Genomic DNA, 15,651 nt, shown 5'->3' with positions numbered 1-15,651 from the left:
TGGTTTGTGAGGCCCTACAATGGATAGAAATCTGAGAGGAAGAGTTCGTGTGAGAGGAGGTCGAGGTGGTCGAGGTGGTCAGCGAAGACAAAGAACAGTAATATCTGATGAAATCAGAGCTACTGTGATTGACCATGTTCTTGTCCATGGTATGAGCATGAGGGAGGCTGGACAAAGGGTACAACCAAACATCAGTAGATTCACTGTGTCCACCATAATCCGAAGATTTAGAGAAGAGAACAGGTAATTACCTTTTTTTGACATTATAGTACAGTATGTAAATGTTGACAGCAATTACTGTATGACATACTATATACTGTACCACAGTATACTGTAAGTAAATATATGTTTCAGTACATCACTGTACCAATGTACTGTAGTATTGTAATGGAGGGTTGGTCTAACTGTTTGCAGGCCTAGTATTCCATGTATATTTTTTGTAACTCCATGTTCTCTTTTTGTAGAATTGAAAGACTGCCACATGGGGGTGGGAGGACAGGTATGTTCTCCCCACACCAAGAGACCCTAATTGTTGATATGGTCCGTGAGAACAATGCCATTAAACTGAGCGAAATTCAGCAGAAGATCATTGAGGACCATTTAAATTTTGAGGGTATCAACAGTGTCAGCCTCTCTACTGTTGTTCGTGTCCTCAAGCGCAACAGACTGCGCATGAAACAGCTATACAGAGTGCCCTTTGATCGCAACTCAGACAGAGTCAAAGAGCAAAGATTCCAGTATGTACAGGTTGGCATATATCCAGACACATTCAATGTTGATTACTCTAAGTAGTGATTTACTGTAGTGGCCTAAATCACTTTTTCCGTATCACTTACAAAACTATATCTATTTCTACAGAGGGTTTTTCAACTGGATGCAATGGAAAGACCCCATCAATACATCTACATGGATGAAGCTGGGTTTAATCTCACCAAAAGGAGAAGGAGAGGCCGTAATGTGATTGGCCATCGGGCCATTGTTGGTGTTCCTGGGCAGCGTGGTGGCAATGTCACATTATGTGCTGCCATCAGCAATCATAGGGTTGTCCACCATCATGCCAACCTGGGGCCCTACAACACTCACCAGCTCCTCATTTTCCTCAATCACATGCGAGATGCTTTGTTAGGGCAGCAGGATGAGCATCCCATCTATGTTGTTGTTTGGGACAATGTGAGTTTTCACAGAGCCCTCCAGGTTAGAGAGTGGTACAATATGAACCAAGGTTTTATCAATCTTTGCCTTCCACCGTACTCTCCTTTCCTAAACCCCATTGAGGAATTATTCTCCTCATGGCGGTGGAAGGTATATGAACGCCAACCTTACACCAGGGTAAATCTCCTGCAAGCCATGGGCCTGTGGTGACATAGGTGTGGAGGCATGCCAAGCCTGGATACGGCATGCCAGGGGTTTTTTCCCCCGTTGCCTGGCCAGACAAAATGTGGCCTGTGATGTGGATGAAGTCCTGTGGCCTGACCCAGTACGGAGACATGATGCTGTGGCTGAGTAATGCACTTATTTGTATATTTTTGTACTTTATTTACATGGCAAACGCATAAGATTTCTGTTTGTTTTTACAAGTGCTACATGTAAATGCACAAGATTTCTGTTTTGTCTTTTTGTACAAGTGCTAAATGCACAGGTTTTTTTTGTTTTGCAACATGCATTTAGCCTACAGTGAACAATAAACATTTATTTCTCCAGCTTCATGTCCTGAGCATTGTGTTTTCTATTTTTCTACGTAGTGTTTAGTGACTGTTCAGTAGTGTTTTTTATTTTGATTGACTCAGGGCACGATTTGACAACATAGTTCAGTTTTGAGCACAGATTGAACTGTTTTGAGGTGAAAGTTTGGTTTTGCAAGAAGAGTCTGAGGTTTTGTGAATGTAGCTTGAAAATTGGGTTTTGTGTTCACAGTTAAGAGAAAAGGAGAGCAGCTTTCAAGAAATGTGTCTTAGCAATCGAGAAAAACTGAAACAGGTGTGCCTTCTTAAAAGTTAATTTGTTGAATTTATTTCCTTCTTAATGGGTTTGAGCCAATCAGTTGTGTTGTGACAAGGTAGGGGAGGTATACAGAAGATAGCCCTATTTGGTAAAAGACCAAGTCCATATTATGGCAAGAACAGCTCAAATAAGCAAAGAGAAACGACAGTCCATCATTACTTTAAGACATGAAGATCAGTCAATACGAAACATTTCAAGAACTTTGAAAGTCTCTTCAAGTGCAGTCGCAAAAACCATCAAGCGCTATGATGAAACTGGCTCTCATGAGGACCGCCACAGGAATGGAAGACCCAGAGTTACTTCTGCTGCAGAGGATAAGTTCATTAGTTACCAGCCTCAGAAATTGCAGCCCAAATAAATGCTTCACAGAGTTCACAGACACATCTCAACATCAACTGTTCAGAGGAGACTGTGTGAATCAGGCCTTCATGGTCGAATTGTTGCAAAGAAACCACTACGAAAGACATCAACAAGAAGAAGAGACCTGCTTGGGCCAAGAAACACGAGCAATGGACTTTAGACCGGTGGAAATTTGTCCTTTGGTCTGGAGTCCAAATTGGAGATTTTTGGTTCCAACCGCCGTGTCTTTGTGAGACGCGGTGTGGGTGAACAGATGATCTCCGCATGTGTATTTCCCACCGTAAAGCATGGAGGAGGAGGTATTATGGTGTGGGGGTGCTTTGCTGGTGACACTGTCTGTGATTTATTTAGAATTCAAGACACACTTAACCAGCATGGCTACCACAGCATTCTATAGCGATATGCTATCCCATCTGGTTTAGGCTTGGTGGGACTATAATTTGTTTTTCAACAGGACAATGACCCAACTCACCTCCAGGCGGTGTAATAGCTATTTTACCAAGAAGGAGAGTGATGGAGGGCTGCATCAGATGACCTGGCCTCCACAATCCCCCGACCTCAACCAAATTGAGATGGTTTGGGATGAGTCGGACCGCAGAGTGAAGGAAAAGCAGCCAACAAGTGCTCAGCATATGTGGGACTTCCTTCAAGACTGTTGGAAAAGCATTCCAGGTGAAGCTGGTTGAGAGAATGCCAAGAGTGTGTAAAGCTGTCATCAAGGCAAAGGGTGGCTACTTTGAAGAACCTCAAATATAAAATATATTTTGATTTGTTTAACACTTTTTTGTTTACTACATGATTCCATATGTGTTTTTTCATAGTTTTGATGTCTTCACTATTATTCTACAATGTAGAAAATAGTAAAAATAAAGAAAAACCCTTGAATGAGTAGGTGTTCTAAAACTTTTGACCGGTAGTGTATATATATTGACAAAAAAATATATGGGGGATTGGAAATGATGCAGACAATTACATTGATGGAAGCTACAATCTATCTGCAATATTAAAGCTCTCTAATTCCGGAATGTTCCGACCGGAATTTCAAGAAAACCTGGGAATCTTTGGAAAGTTAATGGAATTTTGCAACCCTTATTCCTCCATGGGAATTAACGAACTATTTTGTGATGGTACATGCCTGTTCTTGTTGAAGTTCTCGAAGCCGAAGATGTCCAGCAGACCGATAGACTGTCTGCCGTGTTCAGTGTCCTCGGGAGGAGGCTTGAACACAGCCATGTTGATCTTCCCCACCACCCAGACAAACAGTCTACCATATATGGCCTGGTGGAGGACAGAGCAGAATACAAGCAAACATTATCATACTGTATTATGATTATTATAATGCATTATCATATATTATCATACATTATCATACGTCAGCATCCTGTAGCTCAGTTGGTAGAGCATGGCGCTTGCAACGCCAGGGTTGTGGGTTTGATTCCCACGGGGGGCCAGTATGAAAAATGTATGCACTCACTAACTGTAAGAGCGTCTGCTAAATCACTAAAACATTTTTTTATCTAAAATACATTATTATATTATAGCCAAGCATCGGAGATGATAATGTTTCTATTTTTACCTCATGACTGAAAGTTCGCAAAGAGGAGTGTCTGATTTAAGCTCCAGATATATTATGGTCTTAGCAGGAGCCGATGCAGTCTCCTAGCCTGGTCCCAGGTCTGTTTGTGCTGTCTTACCAACTCCTATGGTCATTCCCTAGCCTGGCCCCAGATCTGTTTGTGCTGTCTTACCAACTCCTATGGTCATTACCTAGCCTGGTCCCAGATCTGTTTGTGCTGTCTTACCAACTCCTATGGTCATTACCTAGCCTGGTCCCAGATCTGTTTGTGCTGTCTTGCCATTGTCACTCAATTTTGCAAGACAGCGCAAACAAGACAGCAAGTGGTACCAGCCTCACCTTGACAAACGCGTCTCTGCCGTCCATGGCCTGGGCTGAGGTGAGGGGTTTGGTCACACTCTCCCTGGAGGTCATGAAGGAGCGCTGGGTCAGACTCTTCTCCAGGGCCTTGGGGTCCACCTGGACCACAAACAGAGAGGGACATCACAGAGGACAGTGACAGGTTAGGGTCCACCTGGACCACAAACAGAGAGGGACATCACAGAGGACAGTGACAGGTTAGGGTCCACCTGGACCACAAACAGAGAGGGACATCACCGAGGTCAGTGACAGGTTAGGGTCCACCTGGACCACAAACAGAGAGGGACATCACAGAGGACAGTGACAGGTTAGGGTCCACCTGGACCACAAACAGAGAGGGACATCACAGAGGACAGTGACAGGTTAGGGTCCACCTGGACCACAAACAGAGAGGGACATCACAGAGGACAGTGACAGGTTAGGGTCCACCTGGACCACAAACAGAGAGGGACATCACAGAGGACAGTGACAGGTTAGGGTCCACCTGGACCACAAACAGAGAGGGACATCACAGAGGACAGTGACAGGTTAGGGTCCACCTGGACCACAAACAGAGAGGGACATCACAGAGGACAGTGACAGGTTAGGGTCCACCTGGACCACAAACAGAGAGGGACATCACAGAGGACAGTGACAGGTTAGGGTCCACCTGGACCACAAACAGAGAGGGACATCACAGAGGACAGTGACAGGTTAGGGTCCACCTGGACCACAAACAGAGAGGGACATCACAGAGGACAGTGACAGGTTAGGGTCCACCTGGACCACAAACAGAGAGGGACATCACAGAGGACAGTGACAGGTTAGGGTCCACCTGGACCACAAACAGAGAGGGACATCACAGAGGACAGTGACAGGTTAGGGTCCACCTGGACCACAAACAGAGAGGGACATCACAGAGGACAGTGACAGGTTAGGGTCCACCTGGACCACAAACAGAGAGGGACATCACAGAGGACAGTGACAGGTTAGGGTCCACCTGGACCACAAACAGAGAGGGACATCACAGAGGACAGTGACAGGTTAGGGTCCACCTGGACCACAAGCAGAGAGGGACATCACAGAGGACAGTGACAGGTTAGGGTCCACCTGGACCACAAACAGAGAGGGACATCACAGAGGACAGTGACAGGTTAGTCTGGAGCTAACAGATATCACACCATATTCTTGTGTACTCTTTTGTATTCTTGAGAACTGAAAGCCGGTTTTGGGGGTATGGAGACACCTAGAACGTCTGGGATTGAGGCTAGTGACAGGCTTACCTCCAGAAGTTTGCTTGCCATGTTGAAATGATTTGACGTCATGACGTCACAGCTCTCCAGATTATTCAAAATGGTGGCTGGAAGGATCAAAGGTAAGGAAGTCAGTTACAGTAGGTATTTCAATGGCCCAATGGATTTGACATGCAAAAATCCTGTATCTCAGTTGGTAGAGCATGGCGCTTGCAACGCCAGGGTTGTGGGTTCGATTCCCACGGGGGGCCAGTATGAAAAATGTGTGCACTCACTAACTGCAAGTTGCTCTGGATAAGAGCGTCTGCTAAAATGACCAAAAAATAAATAAAAAATGTCTTCCTCCCCAACAGGCCCACGCCATGGCTCTATCTCAACTTGTCTTTCCGTGATTCCTCACATTCTGTTTTTCTCTCAACCTTATTATAGTAGATGGTCCAAGGAGAGATGATGGGTTAGGGTTAAGTCCCAATCCTAGACCAGGAGAGATGGGTTAGGGTAAAGTCCCAATCCTAGACCAGGAGAGATGATGGGTTAGGGTAAAGTCCCAATCCTAGACCAGGAGAGATGATGGGTTAGGGTAAAGTCCCAATCCTAGACCAGGAGAGATGGGTTAGGGTAAAGTCCCAATCCTAGACCAGGAGAGATGATGGGTTAGGGTTAGAGAATGTCCCAATCCTAGACCAGGAGAAAGGATGGGTTAGGGTTAGGGTAAAGTCCCAATCCGAGACCAGGAGAAATGGGTTAGGGTAAAGTCCCAATCCTAGACCAGGAGAGATGATGGGTTAGGGTTAAGTCCCAATCCTAGACCAGGAGAGATGGGTTAGGGTAAAGTCCCAATCCTAGACCAGGAGAGATGATGGGTTAGGGTAAAGTCCCAATCCTAGACCAGGAGAGATTATGGGTTAGGGTAAAGTCCCAATCCTAGACCAGGAGAGATGGTTAGGGTAAAGTCCCAATCGGAGACCAGGAGAGAGGATGGGTTAGGGTTAGAGAATGTCCCAATCCTAGACCAGGAGAAAGGATGGGAGTTAGGGTTAGGGGAAGTCCCAATCCTAGGGCAGGATATGTGGGTCAGGGTAGTCCCAATCCTAGGGCAGGAGATGTGGGTCAGGGTAAAGTCCCAATCCTAGGGCAGGAGAGATGGTTAGGGTAAAGTCCCAATCGGAGACCAGGAGAGAGGATGGGTTAGGGTTAGAGAATGTCCCAATCCTAGACCAGGAGAAAGGATGGGAGTTAGGGTTAGGGGAAGTCCCAATCCTAGGGCAGGATATGTGGGTCAGGGTAGTCCCAATCCTAGGGCAGGAGATGTGGGTCAGGGTAAAGTCCCAATCCTAGGCTATAAGAGACCATGAGAGGAATCCAGGAAGGGTGAATAGAGCAAAGTCATAAAACCCTCCCTGATCATGACCTTCAAATATATAAACCCCTCCTCCTCCTCCCTGATCATGACCTTCAAATATATAAACCCCCCCTCCTCCTCCCTGATCATGACCTTCAAATATATAAACCCCTCCTCCTCCCTGATCATGACCTTCAAATATATAAACCCCTCCTCCTCCTCCCTGATCATGACCTTCAAAGATATAAACCCCTCCTCCTCCTCCCTGATCATGACCTTCAAATATATAAACCCCTCCTCCTCCCTGATCATGACCTTCAAAGATATAAACCCCTCCTCCTCCTCCCTGATCATGACCTTCAAATATATAAACCCCTCCTCCTCCTCCCTGATCCTGACCTTCAAATATATAAACCCCTCCTCCTCCCTGATCCTGACCTTCAAAGATATAAACCCCTCCTCCTCCTCCCTGATCCTGACCTTCAAAGATATAAACCCCTCCTCCTCCTCCCTGATCCTGACCTTCAAAGATATAAACCCCTCCTCCTCCTCCCTGATCCTGACCTTCAAAGATATAAACCCCTCCTCCTCCCTGATCCTGACCTTCAAAGATATAAACACCTCCTCCTCCTCCCTGATCCTGACCTTCAAAGATATAAACCCCTCCTCTCCTCCCTGATCCTGACCTTCAAAGATATAAACCCCTCCTCCTCCTCCCTGATCCTGACCATCAAAGATATAAACCCCTCCTCCTCCTCCCTGATCCTGACCTTCAAAGATATAAACCCCTCCTCCTCCTCCCTGATCTTCAAAGATATAAACCCCTCCTCCTCCCTGATCATGACCTTCAAAGATATAAACCCCTCCTCCTCCCTGATCCTGACCTTCAAAGTCAACGTTTCCCAGGTGGAGTAAAGCAGCCAGTAACTTGTTGATCTCCCAGGAGTCATTCTCAGAGAACATCAGGATCTTCATGGCCGAGCGGAAGTGGGCATACTCCTTAATGTCATCACGCCCATCGCAACTGGTGCAGTTTCCCTGGCAACGCAGAACAACAACAACCAGGCTCAGAACAACATGATATTGATGCATCTCGGACCTGGTCCCCATTTAGATCAATGAGCAATTATCCATTCATAACTCATACATGTGCAACACTGGTATGCATTGAAGTTTATTCCATTCCAGGTATTCCGTCCCATGTGTTGGTAGTAGTACCAATGATGTCCATAAACACAATACACATACATGTAAATATAAACTATTAGAATATACACTGAGTATACCAAACATTAAGAACTCTTTCCTAATATTGTGCTGGCCCATGTTGACTCTAATGCTTCCCACAGTTGTGTCAAGTTGGCTGGATGTCCTTCGGTTGGTGGACCATTCTTGATACACACGGGAAACAGTTGTGCATGAAAAACACAGCAGTTCTTGACACAAACCGGTGCGCCTGGCACCTACTACCATACCCCGTTCAAAGGCACTTCAATCTTTTGTCTTGCCCATTCACCCTCTGAATGGCACACATACACAATCCATGTCTCAATTGTCTCAAGGCTTAAAAATCCTTCTTTAACCTGTCTCCTCCCCTTCATCTACACTGATTGAAGTGGATTTAACAGGTGACATCAATAAGGGATCATAGCTTTCACCTGGTCAGTCTGTCATGGAAAATGCAGGTGTTCTTAATGTTTTGTACACTCAGTGTATATGTCTATGTGTTGTTACCATGGTGATGTAGTTGTACTATATAGATATGTGTGTGGTTGTTACCATGGTGAGGTAGTTGTACTCTGAGGCGTTGCCTAGAGACAGGATCTTCTTCTGTTCAGCAGGCATCCCCATCAACATACAGTAGAATATGTGGTAGTTCCTCTCCTCAGGGGCCTGCACATACAAACACAATCACAACACACAGAACACATTTTACCTCTATGGACCTGCACAACAAACAATACTTCCTAACCACCCATAACGATCTGTAAAACATGGGAGTGAACTTCCACTTGAGTGGAATTTTCACTTAGTCATGCATTGATGTCAATGGGAGAGTGAAAATTCTACTTATGGTTTTTCTCAATCGCATACAAGCGATGTTGTCAATTTTCGAAACAGAGTCCACAAGACACAGAGCTCTGTGGCCTTTTGCAAAACAGTAAATGGGTTTTTAAAATGTATTTGCTTTCTCAAAACATAAATACATTCATCTAAACCGTATTATAAACTATATTATAAACTACATTATACCATCGGTATCGTCAAAATCCAATTCCATGTATTCAATACAAAGGCTGGTTTGCCTCATTGTTTTGAAGACTTTCCATTGGTGCACAGAAACGCTATCCACAATAGAAATAAGGAAAGGTGAATACACAATGGAGAAACACAACTGATATGAATGTATAGGCCTCAACCCACACCAAAGCAAAGCTCTATAATGAACGGTCGTGATGACTTTAAGGAGTAACACAAAGTTACTTACAAGTAACCCAACTTCATGCTCTAGGTTTCTGCATGTCCGCAATATTGTAAACAATCATAATAATTAGACAGTCCCCACTGCCTGGATATTTCCAAATATTTTACATGGTATGACACTGATGGGGTGATTTAGAATTTTGTGCAGTGGTATTCAACGATTGCCATAAACAGTGAACACAATTGCACACATTTATCTTTTGTAATTGTGTATTCACTGATGACATTTGTATTTAAAGTTTTTCAATAGACCACCTAAGATATGCAAGTCAGGCACTAGGGCAAGAAAATTATCAGTAGTTCTGTAAACGTATTTGAGCATTTGATCATTGCTGTTCTGCTATAGATACGTTTCAACACAGATCCATTGCTTGTACGCCATCGAGAAAAACCGGTACGTGGAAGTTCAAATTCACCCCTTTAGTTGTAACACATATTTATTCACATTCCCACAGAAACGTATGGATGTTTATGGGTATTCCTCTGTAGCTCAATTGGTAGAGCATGGCGCTTGTAACGCCAGGGTAGTGGGTTCGAACCCCGGGACCACCCATACGTAAAAATGTATGCACGCATTGACTGTAAGTCGCTTTGGATAAAAGCGTCTGCTAAATGGCATGTTATTTATTATCCACGTCTCCTACCTGTCTGCTAAATGGCATGTTCTTTATTGTCCACAACTCCTACCTGTCTGCTAAATGGGATATTATTTATTATCCACGACTCCTACCTGTCTGCAGACGCGGGACTTCTCCAGTAGGTACTGCTCTATCTTAGCCCCTTCGATGGCCCCGCCCTTAGTGAAGTTAACGTCCATGTACTTCCCGAAGCGACTGGAGTTGTCGTTGCGGACGGTTTTGGCATTACCAAAGGCTGAAAGAAGAGTAGAAGTTGCAGTGTGTTTATAAGGCAGAATAGCAGAAGTTGCAGTATGTTTATAAGGCAGAATAGCAGCAGTTGCAGTATGTTTATAAGACAGAATAGCAGAAGTTGCAGTGTGTTTATAAGGCAGAATAGCAGAAGTTGCAGTGTGTTTATAAGGCAGAATAGCAGAAGTTGCAGTATGTTTATAAGGCAGAATAGCAGAAGTTGCAGTGTGTTTATAAGGCAGAATAGCAGCAGTTGCAGTGTGTTTATAAGGCAGAATAGCAGCAGTTGCAGTGTGTTTATAAGGCAGAATAGCAGAAGTTGCAGTATGTTTATAAGGCAGAATAGCAGAAGTTGCAGTGTGTTTATAAGGCAGAATAGCAGCAGTTGCAGTGTGTTTATAAGGCAGAATAGCAGCAGTTGCAGTGTGTTTATAAGGCAGAATAGCAGCAGTTGCAGTGTGTTTATAAGGCAGAATAGCAGAAGTTGCAGTATATTTATAAGGCAGAATAGCAGAAGTTGCAGTATGTTTATAAGGCAGAATAGCAGCAGTTGCAATATGTTTATAAGGCAGAATAGCAGAAGTTGCAGTGTGTTTATAAGGCAGAATAGCAGAAGTTGCAGTGTGTTTATAAGTTAGTGAAAAGGAGGAAAACAGCCTTTCATTAGGAAGGGACCACAGGTCCAGGGAGAGCAGATTGAAATCACATTCATGAATTCTTCTGGTGCAACAAGATCCCAGCCTGATGAATGCATGAATGAATGAATGCATTAATTAATTAACACATTCATTCATTCACCCCATCAATCAACCAATCTATCAATCAATCAATGCTCTTTAGGACAACCCCAAAGCATTACCCTCCAGTATAGGGTTGGCCTCCAGTATCTGTTGTTCTATCCAGGAGTGTTGCCCGCTCACAGCAGCTAGAAACTGCAGCATCAACTTGGTGCTCTCTGTCTTCCCTGCCCCAGACTCACCACTGAAACACACAGGGAACATAGTTTAATCTAATGTACTGTTCTCACCACTGAAACACACAGGGAACATAGTTTAATCTAATGTACTGTTCTCACCACTGAAACACACAGGGAACATAGTTTAATCTAATGTACTGTTCTCACCACTGAAACACACAGGGAACATAGTTTAATCTAATGTACTGTTCTCACCACTGAAACACACAGGGAACATAGTTTAATCTAATGTACTGTTCTCACCACTGAAACACACAGGGAACATAGTTTAATCTAATGTACTGTTCTCACCACTGAAACACACAGGGAACATAGTTTAATCTAATGTACTGTTCGCCACCACTTAAACACACAGGGAACATTGTTTTAAGGCTATACAATCTAATGTACTCTTCTAGTTGATTTTTATTATGGTGCATGGTCCTGTTTTTCAACCCTAGTTACTGCCCACTGGGCAAAAACTTGCTGAATCAAAGTTGTTTCCACGTCATTTCCACCAAAGAAAATCAATGTGATGACGTTGAATCAATGTTGAAAACTGATTGCATTTGCAAAAAGTCCTCAAAGTTGTTTTAAGTCAGGGCACGTCCTCTTTTTTTTTTTTTGTTGACCTAAATCCAATGACATGGTACATTTTTTGTCATTGATTTCACGTTGAATTTATGTTAGTTGACAACTCAACCAAATGTAAATCAAAACTAGACGTTGAACTGTGGGTAGGGACTAGTACGTCTATGGAGAATCCCCCCCCCCCCCCAACCTGATGACACAGCACTGGTCCTTCTTGTTGCGTCTCATGTTGAAGAAGCAGCTGTCTGCGATGGCGAACACGTGTGGAGGCAGCTCGCCCAGCCGGCGGTCCGTGTACAGATGCACCTGCTCTGTAGTGTAGAGGGGCAGCAGCTGGTACGGGTTCACTGCCACCAGAATGGAGCCTGTGTAGGTCTGGACACAGGACAGATAGAGGGAGGGACGTTATCTGGCTGTCACGCACACACACACACACACACACACACACACACACACACACACACACACACACACACACACACACACACACACACACACACACACACACACACACACACACACACACACACACACACACACACACACACACACAGTGGTCGTGAGATGGGTGATGTGGGCACAAGAGAGAGACGTTATCTGTCAGACTGTGGTACCACTGATGAGAAGCGTGGGTGTCCGGCAACACCAGTCGGTTAACAGTAGTAGCACATTCATCAACACTACACTATAACCTTTAGTCTCGCTTGCCTGAGACAGAGCCTGTATGACCTCCAGCCAGGACACAACACAGAGAGGGGATTGGCTGCTCAGGCAAGGAAGTGTTTCTGATTTACTTTCCAGATACAGCAGCTGATGAAACTAACTCTGAAAAAATGTGATTAAAAAAAATAATAAAAAAAATAAATAAAACATTGTTATTTCCTGATAGTTGCTGGTTGAAAATACAATCTACACTGGACCTTCTAATCAGCAGGTTTGCATGGGGGCGGGAGTTTCGGCATTCCATGGTGACATCACCAGGCTGTAAATTTATTTAATAGACCAATAACAAAGAGAGTTCCAAACCTCTCTGCCAATAACAGCTAGTTTTCAGTTTTACCCTTCCCACTCAGACCACTCCCAGATAGTCCTAGCAAAAGTCTTGCTTGAGAAATAGTATTTTTTTTGTTGCTAAAAAAAACTATTTTTGCCCATTTGAATAGAAATCTATTACAGTACGGTACTTCATTGTTATGCAAGAAATGATTTGATATTGAAATAAAAACATCTGCATTGGGCCTATTACCCAGTCATACCAAAACCTAGCAGCCGTAAGGTTATAAAGTCATTGCAACGGGCTTGGTGTTCAGAAGCCGCATCGCATTTCATGTTCGTAAACGTCATAAATAAAACCAAACAATCGTCCCTCTGCTTTCTATGTTTCTATCTAGTTCTGATTCATGAAGGCAAGACAGCGGCGTTGGCAGTTTGGCAGGGCAACACTGGGACGTTCTCATTAAACACATAGAGCCTCATTGGTCTCTATGGAGACTAACACCAGTGTGATAACCTTACTACAGAGCAAAGTCTATCTATCTGTCACTGACAGAGCATTCACTTCAGTCAGAGAGGAATACAGCGTCTCCAAGGAGCCTAAACCACCAATCATCATGAACAAGCTAGTTATAGATCATTTATCGTGAATGGGGTTCTATTCAACCAGGAAGATGACAGTTGAATCTTTGCATAATGTTTGATCACATATGATCAGTGGTATGTCAATAAAAATATATGTGGTTCTAGCCGGTCCTACCTTTCACACACCATTAATCTCTGCAACTTCCTTATAGGTTGTTATCAACAAAGGCATAATTTGTTTAATTTTGCACATCCCATTTCCAGCTTGGGGGCAATGACTGTTAAGAACTTAGTAAGGTGGATTATAGATACAATCATATGAACAGGGACTAAATCGTTTTTATATAGTATACTATAATATATGTATCTAGTATACTAACATAGATGATACCCTCCTTGTGTCGGACCAGGAGGTTTCTGAGGAGCCCGGCCTCGTTGAGGTCCCCCAGTCTGATCATGTCGTCCACTCCGTTAACGGACGTAGGGTGCATGGGCCGGATCCCATCCTCTTCCTTCTGGTTGATCTCATGCTCCTGCAATGATCAATAACACTATCACAACTTTATCACAATATCAGGATCAAATATTTCTTCCAGAGGCCAAAGATTTCACACAACAACAAAAAAAATTGTTTCTTTCAATTCAAATAACTACATTATTTTCTCATGAGAATTTATTTTGTGGAGCGGTTCAAGAAAAAACTGTAAATATACATTTTTTTTAAAACAGCTAAGAGGACAGGACACTTAACAATATATCAAAAAAACATTCAGGTATACAGGACAGGTACAATACCCTCCAGCGGACAGTTAGGAGGTACAGGTAGGTATTGGACAGGTATTGGACAGGTATTGGACAGGTATTGGACAGGTATTGGACAGGTACCATACCTTTCCTTCATCATCGAAGAGCTGCAGCTGTCCAGTGTCGGTCAGCTTGACCTCAGCTCCGATGGGCACCCCCAGACCAGAGTCCACCCACACCCAATCACCCTGGGGGGGGGGCAATGGACATTGTCAATACTGAGAATACTGGAGTAAATACTGAGATAAAACTATGGGAATTCACCTACAGACATGCTATGAAACATAATGATTCAAATCTTTAAACTATTCCCCCCCCCCACCCCAATAATATCTGATGTTATATTCAGTCTGTGACATATTTTCTGTCAAAGACAATGTCGAAGATAGGACCTGTTATAAATCATGCAAGCAGATCTTCAACATTTAGTATGAGAGGAGTACAGTAATATGTATCTTACCTTCCTCAAAACCACCATGATTAAAAACGTCTTGTCTCCAGTCTGTAGATTTAGAGAAAAAACACAGCTGTGTAAGAGTCCATACTGTATGATGATAGTGACTGGTCTTCGTTCCAAATGGCACCCTATTCCCTACAAAGTGCACTACTTTTGACCAGAGCCCTATGAGCCCAGGTCAAAAGTAGTGCACTATACTGGGAATAGGGTGCCATTTGGGATACAGACAATATAATCGGTCCTATAAAAATGGCTGCCATTTCGGCCAGGACCACTCCCTTTACAGCAAAACAACATTGACACATTATGACACCTGATGGTCAAGCCCTTGGGATTTCTGCTCCAATAAGTTTAATTAAAGATGAGGTTTTACCATCTCATATTAAATCAAATTATTCAATGGAATCTGAATCCCATTTAAATCCCATTAAGAATCAAACCCCACAACAATGCATGTGGACAGATTGAAAATGTATCATGTGACATGGCATATCTTATCACTGGCTATACTATGGCTGTCATCACACCACCATTAGATTAATCAAAATAACTTTGACAACTGTGGGTCAAACCCCTATAGCAGAAGTTGACCAAGACCATGTGTTACCTGTAGAGGTCTGTAGAAGCCCTCCCTGGTCCTATAGTCAGTTCAGTCCTCAGCCACCGTTCAATTGTCTGTCCTGTCCAGTCCACCAAGAGAAAGAAAGAAACTGTGAACCAGGAAACAGGAGGACAGTGAGCTACGCCAACACAGCACAGCCAGCACCCCTTTATGGCCTGAAGACTTTGATCCCAGACACCCAGCATGGATAATACTCAGAGCAGGTACAGCCAGCACAGGTACAGTGAGGAAAAAACAGTATTTGATCCCCTGCTGATTTTGTACATTTGCCCACTGACAAAGAAATGATCAGTCTATAATTTTAATGGTAGGTTTATTTGAACAGTGAGAGACAGAATAACAACAAAAAAATCCAGAAAAATGCATGTCAAAAATGTTATAAATTGATTTGCATTTTAATGAGGGAAATAAGTATTTGAC

The 15,651-nt window shown here is 43.6% G+C and overlaps 1 protein-coding gene across 1 annotated transcript in view; it reads right to left on the bottom strand.

The window, feature by feature from the left end:
* The window catches only part of LOC311126101 (unconventional myosin-VIIa-like), a gene marked incomplete at its 3' end in the record, with an annotated part of 52,765 nt that extends 38,110 nt beyond the window's left edge, over positions 1-14,655 (bottom strand). The window contains exons 1-11 of the mRNA XM_084200125.1: positions 14,613-14,655; positions 14,239-14,340; positions 13,729-13,881; positions 11,961-12,145; positions 11,084-11,205; positions 10,086-10,228; positions 8,651-8,764; positions 7,756-7,909; positions 5,560-5,636; positions 4,277-4,396; positions 3,493-3,639 (exon numbers count right to left, since the gene is read on the bottom strand). Of these exons, the coding sequence (XP_084056251.1) occupies positions 3,493-3,639; positions 4,277-4,396; positions 5,560-5,636; positions 7,756-7,909; positions 8,651-8,764; positions 10,086-10,228; positions 11,084-11,205; positions 11,961-12,145; positions 13,729-13,881; positions 14,239-14,340; positions 14,613-14,630 (1,335 nt within the window). The 5' untranslated portion in view covers positions 14,631-14,655. The remainder of the gene's footprint in view (positions 1-3,492; positions 3,640-4,276; positions 4,397-5,559; positions 5,637-7,755; positions 7,910-8,650; positions 8,765-10,085; positions 10,229-11,083; positions 11,206-11,960; positions 12,146-13,728; positions 13,882-14,238; positions 14,341-14,612) is intronic.
* Between the last annotated feature and the right edge of the window lie 996 nt (positions 14,656-15,651).

This window comes from Coregonus lavaretus, assembly GCF_964263955.1.
Source record: "Coregonus lavaretus genome assembly, contig: HAP1_SCAFFOLD_799, whole genome shotgun sequence".
NCBI lineage: Eukaryota > Metazoa > Chordata > Actinopteri > Salmoniformes > Salmonidae > Coregonus > Coregonus lavaretus.
Note: the sequence above shows the minus strand (reverse complement) of the source record. Positions and strands in the feature narration are given on the sequence as shown.